The 17,503-nt window shown below is 41.3% G+C and overlaps 2 protein-coding genes across 2 annotated transcripts in view; one reads left to right on the top strand and one right to left on the bottom strand.

Annotated features, from left to right (window-relative positions):
* acbd6 (acyl-CoA binding domain containing 6) overlaps window positions 1-4,372 on the bottom strand; it is a 30,372-nt gene extending 26,000 nt beyond the window's left edge. Inside the window, exons 1-4 of the mRNA XM_031864317.1 lie at window positions 3,880-4,372; window positions 3,578-3,642; window positions 3,254-3,350; window positions 714-787 (exon numbers count right to left, since the gene is read on the bottom strand). Coding sequence (XP_031720177.1) covers window positions 714-787; window positions 3,254-3,350; window positions 3,578-3,642; window positions 3,880-4,158 — 515 coding nt within the window. The 5' untranslated portion in view covers window positions 4,159-4,372. The remainder of the gene's footprint in view (window positions 1-713; window positions 788-3,253; window positions 3,351-3,577; window positions 3,643-3,879) is intronic.
* Window positions 4,373-5,830: 1,458 nt separating this feature from the next.
* xpr1a (xenotropic and polytropic retrovirus receptor 1a) overlaps window positions 5,831-17,503 on the top strand; it is a 62,864-nt gene continuing 51,191 nt past the window's right edge. The window contains exons 1-2 of the mRNA XM_031864316.1: window positions 5,831-6,273; window positions 11,867-11,918. Coding sequence (XP_031720176.1) covers window positions 6,205-6,273; window positions 11,867-11,918 — 121 coding nt within the window. The 5' untranslated portion in view covers window positions 5,831-6,204. The remainder of the gene's footprint in view (window positions 6,274-11,866; window positions 11,919-17,503) is intronic.

The raw sequence follows: 17,503 nt of genomic DNA, 5'->3' as shown, positions 1-17,503 counted from the left end.
TTGCTACTGGATATCACCGATGGGGAGCATCGTTCTGGGAAACCTGCTGTACCTGCCTCCCTCTGCTCTATCCGGCAGGTCTTCATCACCACCCTCCCCCAAAGTACCTCCCGAATCGTAACGTAATTAAAAAGGGGAGACTCTGGCCGCCTCTTTCCAAGACCGTGCATACTAATCGCATACAGCCATTTAGGGGGAAAAACCTGCAGGATTCACACATGTAATTTTCCTCTCCTAAAAAGAGCTCCGTTTCATTGAAATGAAGATGAGGTTTTTAAGCTTGAGTAAGTCTGCCAGGCAGAAGTAAATGGAGAATATATTTCATTAACATAAATCAGAACTGTATGACGTCTCCGGGCCCTGACTGCAGTTACGGTCTGTTGAATAGAATCAAATACAGCATCAAGACCAGTGGTTAACAAAGCCAGACGAAGATCCAGTTGACCTAAGCTTTAAATAAGAAATGATTCACAACTGAAGCAAAAAGCTGAGTCTGTTCCAGCACAATCAAAAACAGGGAAATTGTATTTTAATACTTTGGTCTCTGAAAACACAATCTCAGAACACAGAGTTGAATAAAGAGACAACAATGCACAACGTGTGTCTATGAGATATTTGCCCCTCGTAATCAATGTAATAGGCAGTTTCTGATGTATGGTTGTCCGTTTCTGTGTGTGTGTGTGTGTGTGTGTGTGTGTGTGTGATGTAAATACCTGATCATCTCCTCCTGGTATAGAGAGCTGACTGCTGCTCCGAAGCCCATTCGTCTTTCTGCTCCTCGTCTTTCCTGTCAAATAAAAGACAGGCACACATTAACGAACAATATCCACCTTATACAGAGTAAATACTAAAATGTCATTGTTAACAAACCTACTTCTTGTTCAATGATAGCTGGTGTGAAACACCAACCAAGTCTAGTTTGGCTTAGTTCTGCAGCTTGTGTTGTTAATCTATATGGAGAGAGGTACTGACCTTATTGTTTAGTGTGCTCAATGCTAGACAAAAGGGTTGGTCCGTCTATTCAATGCACCTATGGATTTTAACCTCTGCAAAGCTACTGCATGACACAGTTGAAGTTCAAAATGTGCATTTTGAAACAAGCCTCTGGGGCTTTAGACGTGACCTCATAGGTAGTAAAAGTCCAACAAAATGCACAAGACCAATATAAAATGTACAGCAACTTAATTGTGACTCTTGTTAATCTTCTGTGTTCCACATTCAGTGCAGCCAGGACTTTATCAGCCGGCCTATTCTTCACTGACCAACCAAAAAAAACCCCACACAAATCTGATTTCAGAAAATAGAGCGAGTGGGGAGAACATGACAAGCGAAAGCAAAACAACGGTGCGTGAACTTCTGGGACAACCTAATTCACTTCAGAAACTCAGAATATTCGCTGATGCACTGGCCCTGCTCCTCTGCAGTATAATGTAATAGAAAGCCAGTGTCTGCTCAACAATTGAGGCAGGAACAGAGGTCAAATTCTTGCTATTATTCTCTGCCCTGCTTCTCTGTCTATGCACTCCTACTTACACCATTTGACTGTGGTTCCCAAAGAATAGCAACTGCCAAGCTATGTTGCTTTGTTAACACTAATACAATCAGCTTCTTTTCAGGGGGACAGTTGTGCGTTTGCTGGCCTGTCTGCCGGGGCTCTCTATCTCTTGGCATTGTGCAACTATGGGGCAGACTCGGCGCGTATTGCCCCGCCGAAGAGAAAAGAATGTGTCAGAATTTGACATGTGGTTGGCAGCGACGCTATTAAAGAGACATAAATATGGAAGGAAAGAATTGAAACAGGGGTTGGGTTAACAAAAGAGTGAAGGGGTTACAGAATACATGAGGTTGGGGGAAAGATTAATAGAGGAAAAGCAGGCAGCATAGCAGTGGAGAACAAAGAGGAAAAAGTGCAGCAAGGAAGAGGTCACACAGGACTTGTGACAGGTCCCTTAAATGCATTCTTTGGCTTTTTAATTCCAGAGAAAACAACCTACTTCCATTTCTCTGGTCAGTGCTGGTAGAGGATTCGGTGACTGTGAATACATCCCCCTGTTTCGAGAGTATGCTACACTTGTAGAAGGAATCCACACACTCTTGTCCAGATATTTGCCTCATGTGGACATGGCAGCCACGCTCAGGTGTGAATTACAAGCGACGGTAACTTGTAGCCTAAAATTCCCACAAATTTGCAGAATAGTCTAGCCCTCTCCAAAACAATGCCAAAACAATGTCCTTTTTGTTGGCCTAATAGCAATCCTCTCAATTTTAGAACATTATTTTTTATGTGAAACCCTCAATGTGCAGACAAAGCTAAACTAACTCGGTGTGCTTTGTTTCATATTTACTCAGCAGTCAGCACACATTTTGATGAGAAGATCACACCTGACACGTTTGTTCTTAGTGTCCCAATAATAATAATAATACTCTTCCCAAGAAGCAGACAGTACCAACTTGTTGTTGTAAGTGAATGCTGCTGCCCCAAAGGACAGCCTGTCCAAGGCAACATAACTCTCCTGACACAGTTGAATGATATGACCATAGGGATATGACAAAAGTCTTGTAGGGATGTAAACAGTCTCTCTTATGTCACGATACACACGGGCACATCTAACTATGACAGTTATTTGCATTATTCATATCCCAAAATGCAGCTATTGCAGAAGACAACATAACCTTCTCATGTATTTTTCATGCTCTGTGAACAGAATAAAGAGCCACTGAGAGGCCTTTGGGACAAAATTACATTGTGACTCTGACCTCTGCTGGCAAGAAATATGCACTGCATCAGAAAAGGGCAGCAATGAAATTGGATGTTTCTATATTTGTCATCCTTTTTTTTTGATTACCTGGAGCAGAGCTTAGTCGAACACTAATGCCAATTTGAAACACCTCTAAAGGCTTGTTTTAATGAGCATAAAGGTGGTTGGAATTTGCTATTTTGCAGAATGCTATAATCCGGTAGGCAATGTATAATTTACTGGACAAGAGTCGGAGCTTTTTCATGACTGGATAAACAAAATGAGCGCTGCAAACAAGATATGTCTTCATTTCACCAAGTTTGCCACTAGTTTACCCTCTGTGATGTTTATATCGTTCCTTAAGAAGGTTTTAGTAAACCTCGCTGTTCCTACCCTACTGAATCCACTATGGTGGTACTCTGAAATATACACAGCAGTAACCATACATTGTAGTTTATAATCAAGATTGGTGTTGGCAATCAGCTTTGACTTCTCAGAGATTTAGTCCTCATTACCTTTGTGCAGCCTTCAGGGTCTAACACATTGACACAGGAAATGTACTCCTGCATTGCCTGATCTGCTTCCATGTCTCCAAGCTGCTTCCAAGCTTGCCTGTAATGAGATCATAATACATCATAATCAGAATAATGTTTTATTATTATTATTATTATTATTATTAATAATAAAGTTTTTCATTGTGGAGAAAACATCAAAATAACAGACTTTAACAGAGAATAAACTTTAACATGAACTTTCATTGAAACTGAAAACATATTTAGGAAAGAAGACATTTAACAACTTATTTATTGACCACTGGCTTCCAATTTTAGGCTACATACCATTTTCTCTGTCCTTCAAAGTCAAAGAAGCCAGGCTTTGGTGTATTGCACTTTCCAACCTTGGCCTGAAAATAAAACCAGTCTGGATTATTCCTTTGGTCTAGTATTATCCAGAACTAATTACATCAGGTGATAACGTAGAGGTATCTATGCATATCTCATCTCAACTGTTACAAATGAGTGATGACACAAGGATGTTGGGGATTCAATGTATGTGGTTATTATCTAAAGTCACATGGTGCCAGTATTTGAGGGGTTACATTTAGCCTACACGACAACAGTAACATGTATCCGACACTCACCTGTTTGTACCGTGCATACAGGTACAGCAGCTGGTCCCTGCTGGCCGTCTGAACCAGATCTCGTACCCGGTCGGCTGCAGACTGAAACTCCCGCTCCAGCTCTTCTCCCTCCAATCGGTCCCCCATTTCCATGGCGCTGCAGTCAAATTTACCCAAACCCAGGTCCGAGTCAGAGTCCGAGCCTGCACCACCGAGAGGCTCCCCTGTGTCGGGCCGGGCTGGATCTGTACCTGAGCCCGTCGCAGTGTCCGGAGAGGACGACGGCGACCCAGAAGCCATTGTTATTATTGTTTGTAACGTTAGCGTAACGTCAGAGACGACGTGCGACGTAGATCCGAAGGAAAAGCGTTAAAGACGAACGGAGAGTAGCTCTCCTAAATATCTTTGTTAAGTATTTCAGCGCCGATTTCGTCTTTTAATCCGTTATCGTTAAGAATCCGTGACAGCCGGATTTGTTTCTATCGTTGGTCCGTCTCTGGTACTGTAAACTAAAAGCACCGGCCACAGAAACTGCTAGCGAGAAAGGTTCCGCCCTGCTACTTTGGTAAGAAAAAGAAAAACAACGAAACAAACTAAGAAAAAAAGTGTAACACTCTCGGTTTAATTTAGTATGCTTATGTTTTAAAAGTAGATAGCAAAACCTACACGAAAAGAAAAGCTTTTGGCGTGTTTGTTGTTTATTGTGTGTATGCTAACCATTCGGTTGACGTAAAAACAGCTAACTTGTAAACGTCAATTAACGCTAATTGTTGTCAGCGTCAAAAGCTAACGTTATTTAATGACCAAAGTAGCTTGCAGTAGGATAATTGGTTCTTTGGACGGGTCAAAATTGGGTTATTTAAGTATCTTCAAATATAAACTACTTGTATTGTATTTTATACAGTTGTCAACATGGTCATTTTTCAGTATGTTCAGTGTGCGGCAGTTCTGCCTGTGTTAGTTTAAAGTTACTAGTCAGCTACATGGCTGCTTGATGATAGCCTTGATCTACAGCCTAGTAATGCAGAAGTTAATATGGGCTTTACAGCTCGTTGAATTACTGTCGAGTCCAATTTGTCCAATTTCAGTTTAAATATTCAGGTCGATTTTCTGTCCTCTACTGCAGCGAATTTGAGTTTCGTTGACACCTTTTTATAAAGGCAAATATAGCTATGTATACGCATTGGTGGTAAAAAAATGCATTAGTGCAGTTTGTCCAGCAGGTGCTGCTATTGGCATGATGATGAATTGTCACCTGACACAGACACTGAGCAGTTGTCCCAAACGCTCATGAGATCAACTCAAAACCAGTGGATATTTGCATAACAAAAGCACACGGAATAGCCTATTTAACTTTTTTTTTTAGGATGTTTATAGTCTTACTGTCATTACCTTTCATTGCATTTGCCATGTATGTGGGGAGCTTTGGAGTTTGGACAACATAATGAGATCCTTTTGACATATCCTATTAGTAGCCTAATAGCCTATTATCCTGTTCTCTTAAAACTCTGCTTTTCCAAAAAAATCGTCTGTAGGCCTACTGAGCATCCAAATAGCCTATCTGTAATTCGCTGTCCCATTTCAGGATGAATTGTAGAAATAAGCAGGCTACTCTGCCTAACCGTAACTCGAATAGGATTGTTAATCACAAATGCGAGCAGAAGAGGGACAAAGTGATGTGTTCCCATGCATAAGTGATGCACGTGATCTTTAAATGGAGTTTGCACAGGTTGGTTGGATACAAACGACTGAATGTAAACTTAAAATAATATCAGATAATGTATTTATATTATGGAGTTTAACTGTATCCCCTCTTTCATTGCAGACACAACAATAGCAAAAGCAAGCTCCTCGGACGGTGCCTGATTTATCTGCGTGTAGATAGAAGGTGAGGGGTTCCCTGGCCGCACCGCCAACTAGTTTTCACTGGAGGTCCCAACAACGCCCGGTGCCAGTGCGCGCTCTGCTGACGCAACCACGTCGCTGTGGCTCAAAGCGATGGCGGACCGCAACGTGCCCAGATCTGCCCAGGAAGGCACGGAGCAAAGTCACTGAGCCACTCTTCACCGGCTTCGTTCAAAGCTGACCACCTGTTAAAGGAGAGAGACCGCTGCCATTGCCGTCCCTCCCGCGAAGTAGTATGCGGGACGGGATCTGCTCGGAGTGCACTGACCGGGACGAGACAGAAGTGGAGTGAGGAGGAGCTGAGTGCGCCGGGGCTGACGCACCGCATGTTGAGCCAGCAAGTTGACTGAAACAGCAAAAGTCGCGTCGTCGACGGGGAAGGAAGGGGACAGCCGCTCTTGGATTTAACGGAGGGTTTGAGAGGACAGTTGTTCCGGCAAAATGAAATTCGCGGAGCATCTTTCGTCCCACATCACTCCAGAGTGGAGGAAACAGTATCTTCAGTATGAGGTAAAGTGAAAATGTTATCTTGTATTAGAAATAAACTCTTTGTAAATATGGCCATGGCCGAAACTCCCCCAAAATACATCATTTTTTGAGAAGGAAGTGGAAGAAAAGAGCCAATAGGGCTTTTAACTAAGACACCATGTGAAAGATTTTTAAACCTTTATTTCAGTTTCAGTTCGCCTGCTACTGAGAGCAATAAATCACACCAAAATAAGGGATGTCCTATTGTTTATGGTCGGAAAATTGACTGCGGGTGTTAAGCCAGAGGCAGCATTCATTGCTTATTATGGCTGTTTGCTCAGTTTTGACACTTAAAAATGAACAATGTGAACAATTGAATGCCTTTCTTGAAACGATTAACAAAACAATTATATTTATTTTTTAGAATACACAGAGTATAGATATTTCACAATATTATAGACATTTTAATTTATTTAGTTTTTTGTAGGTTTAGTTTTCTTTGCAAAATGAAAAATGATACCATCGATTTCATTTAGCCTGCATATTATTTTGTTCCAAACCTTGATTTATTTTTATTTTAGTCTGTCCATCATATAACTGAGGGCTATGTTTATATTTTAAAAAGGGAAAATGGTGTTCATTGTCAATTACTTTGATAATTCCGTTCAATAAATTCACATTTTCTTTGGATTTCCGTCCAAATTATTTGCACATCTAACTGAACAACAGAGACATTTCCCAGACATTAATTATGCATTGCTGTAACATTGCAAATATTCTTCTGTAATTATTCCTTGTTTTTGACCAGAGTTATATAGTATTTTTAGTTTTTCTCAGTGTAGTTGTTATTACTATTTTGCACAATTAAACAGGCATGGTTGTCTCTATGAATCAACCTGCAAGACTTCATCCAACAGGATATTCTCTCTGATGTCTGCGGAGTTATGGAGACCTTTGTGTGCACACATGCTCTTTGTTGGGTGGTGTACAGTACTTGAGCAGTATTTCATATTCACACCCCACTTCTCGCTGGCTCAACATTAAGAGCTTTAGTGCAGACATGCAGTGACAGGGCAGGCTGCTCCGTTCCATTTAGCTCTATGAATTATAGACAAAGACCCTGTTCTCATCAACCTCAGCAGCCTACATCCCAGGCTCAACAGAGGCTCACTGCGCTGGTTTTATTTTGGAAACATGCCCTGAACAGTATTATTAAGTTAGATTATTGCTACAGCAGACATTTGGAGGCATGAATGATATGCTGTCATCATCGTGTGATAAAAACATCTTTGGACATCATAATTAAAGTAGAAAAAAAGGGGTGTCGGATATGTAGTGGACAAACTGATGAGGGGGCAACTCTACAGTGGAATGCAATTTCAATTGATTATAAACATACATTCACATCCTGTGTGCAGTCGTGTGTACAGACAGACGCACAGTGAGCCCAGGGACAGATGCATGGCCATACCAGCCATTTTACACCTCCAGTCTTCGGCTCGGCACTCACTGACCTGAGATGGATGATGATAGATTTTCTCTGTCATCCACGTTTTGTGTTGGTATTCAGATATATCGGATATAATTATTTGAATGACAAAGTTTTAATGTTATACTATTTTAGCCATACATTTACGCCAGTGTCTATCAACAGAGGCAATTTGATTCTGAAATTTTATTGCAGATGATTGCATGTTTTTTAACTGGGATCATGCATATCAAAGGATATTTTCATCACTTTATTACAGGAATAACTGATTTTGTTTTATAAGCATGAAAGATTAATTGATTTCATCAGTCTATATTTTGTACTTCTTACTTCTGTAAGATTTAAATTTACAGCAAAACAATAAATCTGGCGTGAAGACATCTGTAATCCACCATTATGAGACTCTCATGGAGCAGAGGCCTTTGTTTTTGTTTCCATTCCAAAAACCCAGTCCTTACAAACATTGTTCTCACATTGGTTGTGAATTATGTATAACAACAGGGCTGGTCCCTATCCATACAATTTGTATTCTTCCTCAAATCTGAATTATGCATATAGGGTTTGCATGAAGGATGGGTTTGTGTATGTTTGTGTTACTGCGGCTGCCTTCAGTCTTTGTCTGACCTCTGTAAACCCCAGCACACTAGCTGTGGGAGGGATGAGGAGAGAGCTTTCACCTGCAGATGAAGGACAAACATAAACTTCAGTTTACTTTAGTGAAGTGGTTCACTGAGATAAAACCGACCTTAAAGGGAAATTTAATGTCAAGCCTAAAAATGCAAAGCCTGGATATCCTGCTGTGGTGCAACAGAAGCAGCGTCAACCCATGGACTCAATTCAATGAAGGGGACATGACAGAAAGCTGGAGAAATGCATAAAAAACATCCAGTCATTACACACAGTGGTAGCCAACTGTCCCTCCTATATTTATTCTCCATTCTGTGTTGCAGTGGCCACTGCAGCCGTCACATCAGCTGTAGTATAATACAGTTGTCTGTCCATTGAACTACTAACGGACACATTATTCAAGCAACGCAGGTGGCTTTTACCCGTCGTCCATGCAGTAAAATAAGACCCTTCCACGCTGGCTGTATCTGTGGCGCGCCCACATCTAAATTGACTGGTTTGAAGTGATATTATTGCCTTTGTGTGCTAGTTGGGTTAATTAACCTGCTGCCCAGTTTTCGCTCTCCTCCTTTTTTTTTTTTTTTTTTTTTAGAGCACACTATTGTGTGGAAAGCTGTGCGCTGTCTATTTAGATTGGTCAGCCAGTTTCTATGCAGATGAGAAGGATGCGGCAAAGTGGCCGTTCCAGCAATAACAGTCTTCGTTTAGTAAGGCACTTCATTTCAACATGGAGGCATTGACGAGGCGATTGAGTGATCGAGTAATTAGGTGTCTTGCTTTATCCTGTGGGATTGGTAGTTATAAACATATATGCTAAACAGCTGTTTGGTATGGAGGAGTGCATGTCGTGCTTCTGACAAAGGGCAGGGGATGTAGGTTGATATGTGGGGGTTTGCCTCTAAATGTAATAGTTATTAAGTGCAAACATTAAAAAGAAGAAGTAGTTTTTATGAGCTGAGTTTACTGTCTGCTTTTTAAGTCATTTTCTCTCCATGCTCAAGGCTTTTTCACGCAAGACGTAAGATGTGTGCAGACAATAATTAGGTGTGGCAACTGTATTCAGATTTATATTATGAAACTAATGTGTATTGAACATTAGAGGCATACAAAAAGAGTGAGAATTAGAGATGCAGGTGTGTGTGTGTGTGTGTGTGTTTGTGTGTGGGCGAGAGAACAAGGCCACTTATGCATTTACCTCTGCAGTCTAATCACTTGTGTAAGCGTGGAAAAGGAGGGTGCATGTAGACACTCACATTTACAATTCAAACCAGTATAGTGACATTATGTTGACGAAAAGCAGGTGCTTGCACGATTTCAGTGAGTGATTGCTGTTCGTTCAAAGGTTAAGCGTCGTCTTTCCCTAATTCATCGGAGTGATTTAGTTTAGATGTCTTAACCAGCACGTGCACAGCGAGCTTTGATTTGTGACAGAAATAATGGAAATAGTACATAAAATATAGAGCATTCCTCTCCTCATCTGTATTTTGTGTAATGACTGTGTGATTTATCAGCATGTTCAACAACATTATGTGTACAACAGGCATGGCGGGGCAACTGCTGAGAACCCCCCCCTTTCTATACCTCACTCCTTCCTCCCATCCTCACCTCGTCATTCCTCCCCCACTGGGAGGACATCTGGTCCCCGACCAGACCTGCCCTTCTGCTGCCCTCCCTCCCTCCACTCCTCCTACCCTCTCTGCTCCTGTTTCTCCATGCAGGGATCCACTCAGAGACAGAGCCAGGGATTCAATTGATCCACGATTGACATTAATTGAGCCAGAGATCTCTTCAAACTAATGACGCGCACTGTGTGTCCATCTCAAGCACAGGGATACCAATCTCAAGCACCTTGGAGAAGCACATGATCATCTCAAAATATTTTGCTTTAGTGTCCACTCAACTTGTCAATGCTATGAAAGGATTGAACTCCATGGACAGCAGCCTCAGTCCGACATATAAGTGTGCTACTTGTGTTACACGTGTGTTTGGTTTAGTAAGTATGGATCATCATCACGTTAATGCATGGCCATTCGAACGGATGGCCCCATTAGGCTTGACTTAGTTGTTGTCTACAGGTTTCCCCACTGATTGCTGCCAAGCCCGTAGTCAGGAGGGCCTTTTTTGCTCACCAGAGATTAGCCAGGCCCGGGCCCTGCTCCCAATGGTGTGTGTGTGTGCGTGTGCGTGCGTGCGTGTGCATGTGTGTGTTCTTCTGTGATCTTTATCCGACAAGGTAGAGACAACATGCTACGGACAAATGACATGTGTACCTCTTGGATTAGACTCCAGTGTCGGTCTCATTGTGCAGGTAATTCACAGAGGAATTTGAGTTTCAACAATCCAGGTTGCTGTCTAATGCACAGCAGTTTCTAAGTGGCTCCCACCCACACACAGGATTACTCACACCGCTCTCTCACTGGCATGGTACAAAAGCAGACGGCTGTATAGAAACCTGGACACAGAGAGTGGTTAGATATGATCAGTGGATAAGTGGATCAAACATACAATCTGTCAGGAACATTTTTCTCCTTCAACTGCTCATCATATTTGCACATTTTATTTACTTGCAGTATGCTGAACACTACTAGTTCTTAGTAAAAATGTAATTTATAAAGTTTAATGGGATTGTTTTTCTATTTCGGCAGTTTAGTCAGGAAGCACGATTCAGTTTGAGTCTTTACTCTGATTACCACTGATATGTTCAGATGAGCCAGCGTGTAATTATCTGTCAGTTTTTATTATCTTTGCGATCAATCTTAGTTCAGAGAAACAACCTCATATGATGTCTGTCTCTCTCCCTTGTTTCTGTCAGTCGGTCTGTCTGCCTGTCTCTCTCTATGTCCCCAATCGGCACTTTTAATTAGAAAGTGTCGATCTCTGAACATGTCAACAAACTATTTTATTTCATCTGTAATTCACGTTATCATTGTTAATTTTGTAAAGTCTTGTGGAGTCAGGCCGTCTCCCTTCCCGTTTCACTGTTTTAGATCAACTAAATCACAGCAATAACACAGCAGCACTTTCATTCTAAACTCTTTCCAAGCTAGTTAATATACTCTACTGCATGTGGATCATTCTTTATTTACAGCAATCAAAATATGGTACAGTTGGGCCTAAACGTTCGCAGTTCTTTGAGCTACTGCAAGTGTAGAAATAAATGTGTACCTAGTGTAACTTGCATTAAATGTGTTCATTAAAATTCCAGAGTTTGTGCCTTGTTCGTTATGTTACTAAATGCTACTCTAAAAGCAGATGGTGCTAATAATTGTGTAATGCATGGTCTACTGTAATCCTTTCTTACTTGTACTGGTGTACTGTAAATGCACTATATTTGATCGGATGTGGAACCGACTCTAATCTTTTAAATGACCCCACAGTTACTCCATACATTAATCCGCTGTATCTATGGATTATATGGACTCTAATGACTTGTCATATATTTAAACATCCTGGCAAAAGTACATATGTGTACAACCTGTTTTTTGTGTCATCATTTTGTTTTCCTGCTTTCCTCATCAGGCTTTCAAGGACATGCTGTATGCTGCCCAGGACCAAGCCCCATCCATAGAAGGTAAGGAGACCCCCTGTTTGCATAAACAAACAAACACAGACAGGCACACACACACACACACACACACACACAGTCACACTTGTGTACGCACTGTACTCTGCCTGGGGCCTGTTTGGGCATCCCCAGAATAACAGCCTTCCGTCTGCTAAAAATAGGTGGAAATCATCGCTAACATGCTGCCACTCACTCCGTAGGCAATGACTCCACCAGACCAGCGGCAATTACCAAATCATTACCTTCCAGCTTACTATCTTAGCTTTTGAACTTGCATAAGAAAAAAAACATGCCGTGAATCAAAGATAAAAGTTTTTGTTTTCTTAAATAGTCTTCAGTAACTCAGTGGGTTAAAACAACAGTGTACCAGTAGTCAACGTGGCAGACCAGAGCTGGAGTTCAATGGCCGGCAGTGCTGAGTGTTGCTACTCAACACAGCAAAGATAAGAAAGGCCATTGGCTATAATTAATCTCTGGCTTTAGACTGCACATGATGTTGTGGAGGGAAAGAATGTAAACTATTTTAGATACCAGTTTGTGGAGGTAAACAACTGTCTTTAGTTGCAGGCTCGAGACACAGCCTACTTTATGTGTGTCTGGAAAAAAAAAATGGGCTTGTTCTGAAATCTGGCTGCACAAAACTGACCTCTACCGTGCTTGCGTGTCTGTACTGTGATGGCATAAGCAATTGTGCGCTAAACTTGTGCATTTGTCTGTGTAGTGATAGATTGTTCGGTGTCACAGAGCTGCGACTCACAGAGCTCAGTTCCAGATGAACGGTCTCGGTATGGATGGGAGTATGATATGACTCCATCCATGATCAACAAGCATGTAACACACAGTCACAGGGTGTGGATGACAGCGCTGTGTGTGCGTGTGTGTGTGAGTCAGCTTTAGGCAGAAAGACAGACATTTGTCGACTTTATTTTTAACAGCAGTAGGTGTGAAAGGAGAAAAAAATTCTATGAAATGTGTTTTAAGGGTATTAAACTCTTTGGCTTTGTGTGTATATTTTACTGTTTCTATAGGTATTGCTTGCTCCTAACATTTAACACTACTGTTGAACATGTGTTGTTGGGTGTCTCTCCTTTGAGAGACACCCAACAACCAGAGGCTAACACCATGGCTAACATCCAGAGGCTGTTAGCCATGCTAGAAGAGATGGCGTGGATGATAAATCGTTTCCTGTCTCAGGTCTGAGTTGTACCCATGGGTCACTGCTCTGCTCTGCTTTGTCACAAGATAGATATGGTCTTCCTATGAATGGTGACGGGATCAATCAATCAGTATAGAAAATCCTTCCGTGTCATACATCTGGTATCGTTGTGAGGTTTCAGCAGTCCCCACTAAATGATTTTGATTTGTGTTCTTTTCTATATTCTTTTCACAAATCAAAACACTAAAGCAGGAAAGTGCAGAAGAAGGTGTATCAGCAATGGCATATGTTTTATAGGAGAGAAGACTTCTTTGAATGTTTCAGACAGTTGTCTCTCCCTTTTCGTGTATTTATGGGACAGCGAGAGGCTGTAATGAAAACAGCAGTCGAAGCAGACAAACAGTGTTATTGAGTCCTGTCTACTCTCTCCTGTCGCTGATATTTTGTTGACTTTTCATAAGAGAAATAAGATTAGCAGGTGTTATAAATTTCAAGCTTACTGCAGCACTTTCTTTCCACACTCCACTAGACCCAATCTGTCAAATGTGATTGAATTTAAACTGGGGCAGAACGAAATTGTGAAAAAGAAATTGCACTTATATAGCGTTTTTTTTTCTTGACTTTAGTGGACAAAGCGTATAACAGTTTGCCTATTATTCACACAAACACTTGTACATTGATGGCAGCTGTTAAACACTGGAGCATCAGGAGCACATTTGTGTTTATGGTATTGCTCAAGGACATGTCACCATACATCATATGGACACATATCCTGAGCTACTTATATTGTATAAAATATTTATTTGTCTTTTCTGTGTTGTTTGTGTCATGCAGATTGGAAACCAGTAGAGCAACTAACAATTATTGTCATTTTTCATTTCATCTGCCAATTATTTTCTCAATTCATTGATTTGAAACACATATCCTCAAATCCAAGGTGATAGCTTTGTGTTGCATTTTTGTCCAACTAACAGTCCAAAACACAAATATATTAATTTTACTGTCGCATAAGATGGCTAGAAAGCAGCAAATCCTCACAATTGAGCTCAGGATTGTTTTGCAGCTCAAGAAACCAAAACAGTCATTAATAAATTCTCCTAAATTGTGTTTTTTTTATCAAATGAAATAATCTTTAAGTTTTATGTCACCAATGCACATACATAGTGATATCCATTGTGTACATCTTAATCCTAATTTTCAACCATGATTATTTTATTAAATCTGCTTCCTGAGTGGAAGACTAAATATGCAGGTTTGATTCGCCCTCTCTGCCTCTCCCTCCTTCCTCAGTCATTACAAAAAGGAGGATTTTTGTTATTCAGAAGGTGTTTCCCTTGCCTCAGGGAGACCGTTTACTGGGTTATAACTGCTTGCTCACCCACTCTGCTCTCTTGCTGAACACCCTGCAGTAACTGATAGAGCTGTGTAGTAGATAGACACAACACTGAACAGGCAGCACTTCAAAGCCTCTGTCAAGGCCTCTGCATTCGTGTTGTTGTCAGATTGTCAGACTGTCGCCACACATGGCCAACAACATTAATAAATATGTGCAATGTTCATGGTTTGACCTTTCTGTGAAAGCATATTGTCTCTCATGTGGTGTTATGTGTTGCAGTGCTAGCTGGGCTTTTGTTTAAACAGACATTACACACATTAGCACCACCCACCACACAGAGCCTCTGTGGGAACATACCACATGAAGTGCACTTCTTTCAGCACCATTTTTAGTCTAATGAATCATTCAGCTTCAACACGATGAATGTACAGTAATTAAGAGAGCTTGTTGCAAACCGACACAAAAAGCCATGCATATTATGGTGCCTCTGCTGCTGCATATGACCCTTCACCCCTCGTTAAGATCCTTTGTTCTTATTCCCTCCACCCCTCCATTGGTCCTTATGTAATTGTGAATTAAAACACTCCTGTCCCTGTACTATGGAGAGCTGGAGGAAGACAACAGAGAGAACAGCTGGTTGGATCTCTGGGTCCCCATGTCCCAACCATTAGAATGAGTTCTGCCACGATTTAATTCAATTAGTCTTCTGATTATTACAGCAATCTGAGAACAATGGCCCCAGATAATACACACACAGCTTTAACGGTAATCTCGGTGTGTTTGTGTCATTCTTTCCAGCGATGTTTGCATGCACCACATGCCATACGTGCTTATATTTGTATTGAAGCATTTTTCTAATCCCGCTGGGAGGGGGAGGAGGTTTCACACTGCAAGTCATTCAGTGGTGGTCTCAGTCATTCATTCATTGTGTCCTTCATTCTGCTACTCTGTAAATGGCCGGTCTTCTACCGTGATGGTATCTGTACTGGGTGGGAGCTGTGGGGAGGTGGCAGTGATGGCACTGGGAGTAAGGGTGGGGCTCCAGTGTAGTACCATAAACACACACACACACACACACACACTGTGTCCGAGGAGGAGACTGGGGTGCTACGTTATTGGCTTACAGCTCAGGGGACAGAGAATAGATTTCTTTCTCTGAATCACAAGGCTTAGATGTCAGGGATGAATGAATCAGACAAAAAAACAACATATAATGAATGGATATTTCTTATCCATCTCATAATTTCTTTTTCTATCTTGCATGGTAAAGGTCCTTAAGGAAATGTCCACCTTATTGTCCCTACTGACTTGTGGCTTTGCTGTCAGTTGCCTTTTCCCTTTAAGGCTTTTCATGTTTCATGCAGTCAAATCAATAACAGCGTAAAAGCAGTGACCTGTAAATAGGACGTGTGCTTTGTGTGGCGATGAATTGCTGTACAATTTCCATCAAAAATAAATGTGATGGTAGGCTATTCACCAAGAAGTTTACGTAGCCTCTAATATTTGTTTTATTAACCTTATCAGTTATGTGTTTTATTGTGTTGAACTAAGACGTCCACTTTTATTTAAGGAGTCCTAACCTAACCCTTTTAAAGAACAAGATAAGAATGTTAACGAACACTCAAACCTTTAACCTTGTATGATGTTTAAACATGTTTAAGTTGATGCAGGGTCCTTGATCTCAGAATGTGTTCTGTCACTAGCCATTATCCCAGCCATGTCACATTCAGCTCAGAGACTGACAATCCCATTATACTGCACACTGAAATGAAAATACATATATGGTGCCTGTATTTTGCTGCACATGAAACTGCTGATAGTAATGTTTGGGGATCAGTGCGCATACGTTTGCATGTCTGTATGCATGTGCATGTGTGCAGGTTTGTTTCTGTGCTATGGGGCTATTGGGCATGCAGACGTCACATTGGTACAGATAGTCGGTGTGCTTAAACACACAGTGGTGTGTCTGGCTTGGGGCCTTGCCAGACCGTGTTTGTGTTTAAGTGGTCCAGGGTAGCTGGGAGTGGGGAGAGGGAACCGAGCCAGTCATTTCTTCAAAGAGCATCATGAAACCACCACTTCAACTTTGCAGTTATGTGATGAGATAAAAGTGGAATAAAATAAAACTGAATATAAATCGTACCTCTCCATAAAGCTAGATGGATGTATGGTTGGATGAAATTAATGTTTCCCATTGAGTCAGACAAGACACCTACACAGACAGATGTTATTTTGTCCATCCCAGACACCTGCACCATCACTGCCTGGTCTCTGCTACGCAGCTTCCGAGGCTTTTGCTCCCACGCTTCCTTTTGAACAACATCGTCTCCCTCTCATTTGGCTCTTCATGGCTTTGATTACTGGATAATAACCAGAACAGTAAACCTGCTCACTGTTGCACCTTTTTTTTTTTTTTTTAGCTCTGCAAATACCCCTCTTACCACTTCCAAATGAATATTTTTGTGTCTGTTTGTGAGCCATCGTACCTAATCTGCTTAATGAAAGCAGCAACATGAATCACAGCTACCAATCACCTCAACCACACCTTTCAACCAGCACTTATTCTGCTATTTTCCATTGTTGTCCATGCCGCTTGCTCGTCCGCTATTTTGTCTGCTGTTGACTGACGTAGTAAGAGGTTAGTTGAAGCCTGCTAGCCTGTGTAATACAGTGCTGATTATTATTCTGCTGGTGTATTTGATGGAACAGCAGCTGTTATTACTGTGGTTGATCCGCCTTGGAGTTTGTCCTGTGTGGACTGGCATTCTGATTTCTGTCATTTTCTCGATTTGGCATGTTTAAAATTCTTTTTTTTTTTTTTATTCAAGCATTCTTGGAAAAATATCAGTTTATTTCCCTTTTTTATTTTCTAAACAATGCTGTTTACCTTGCCTTGGTCTAAACCACTGGATCAGTTTATTGCCTTTGTGATTTCTTTGTTATTGCTCATCAAGTATACAAGTGATAAACAATGATAAATACTAGAATGCTGTATCAATTATGGAAAACCCTGGATACATCTATATAGTAGAGGGATAAATGAAAATGAATACATGCGTAGAGTCCCCGTCTCCCCCCCCCCCCCCCCCCCCCCCCCCC

This window comes from Anarrhichthys ocellatus, unplaced genomic scaffold, assembly GCF_004355925.1.
Source record: "Anarrhichthys ocellatus isolate YVR2014 unplaced genomic scaffold, GSC_Weel_1.0 scaffold30, whole genome shotgun sequence".
Lineage (NCBI taxonomy): Eukaryota > Metazoa > Chordata > Actinopteri > Perciformes > Anarhichadidae > Anarrhichthys > Anarrhichthys ocellatus.
This window is presented reverse-complemented; position numbering and strand designations above follow the sequence as displayed.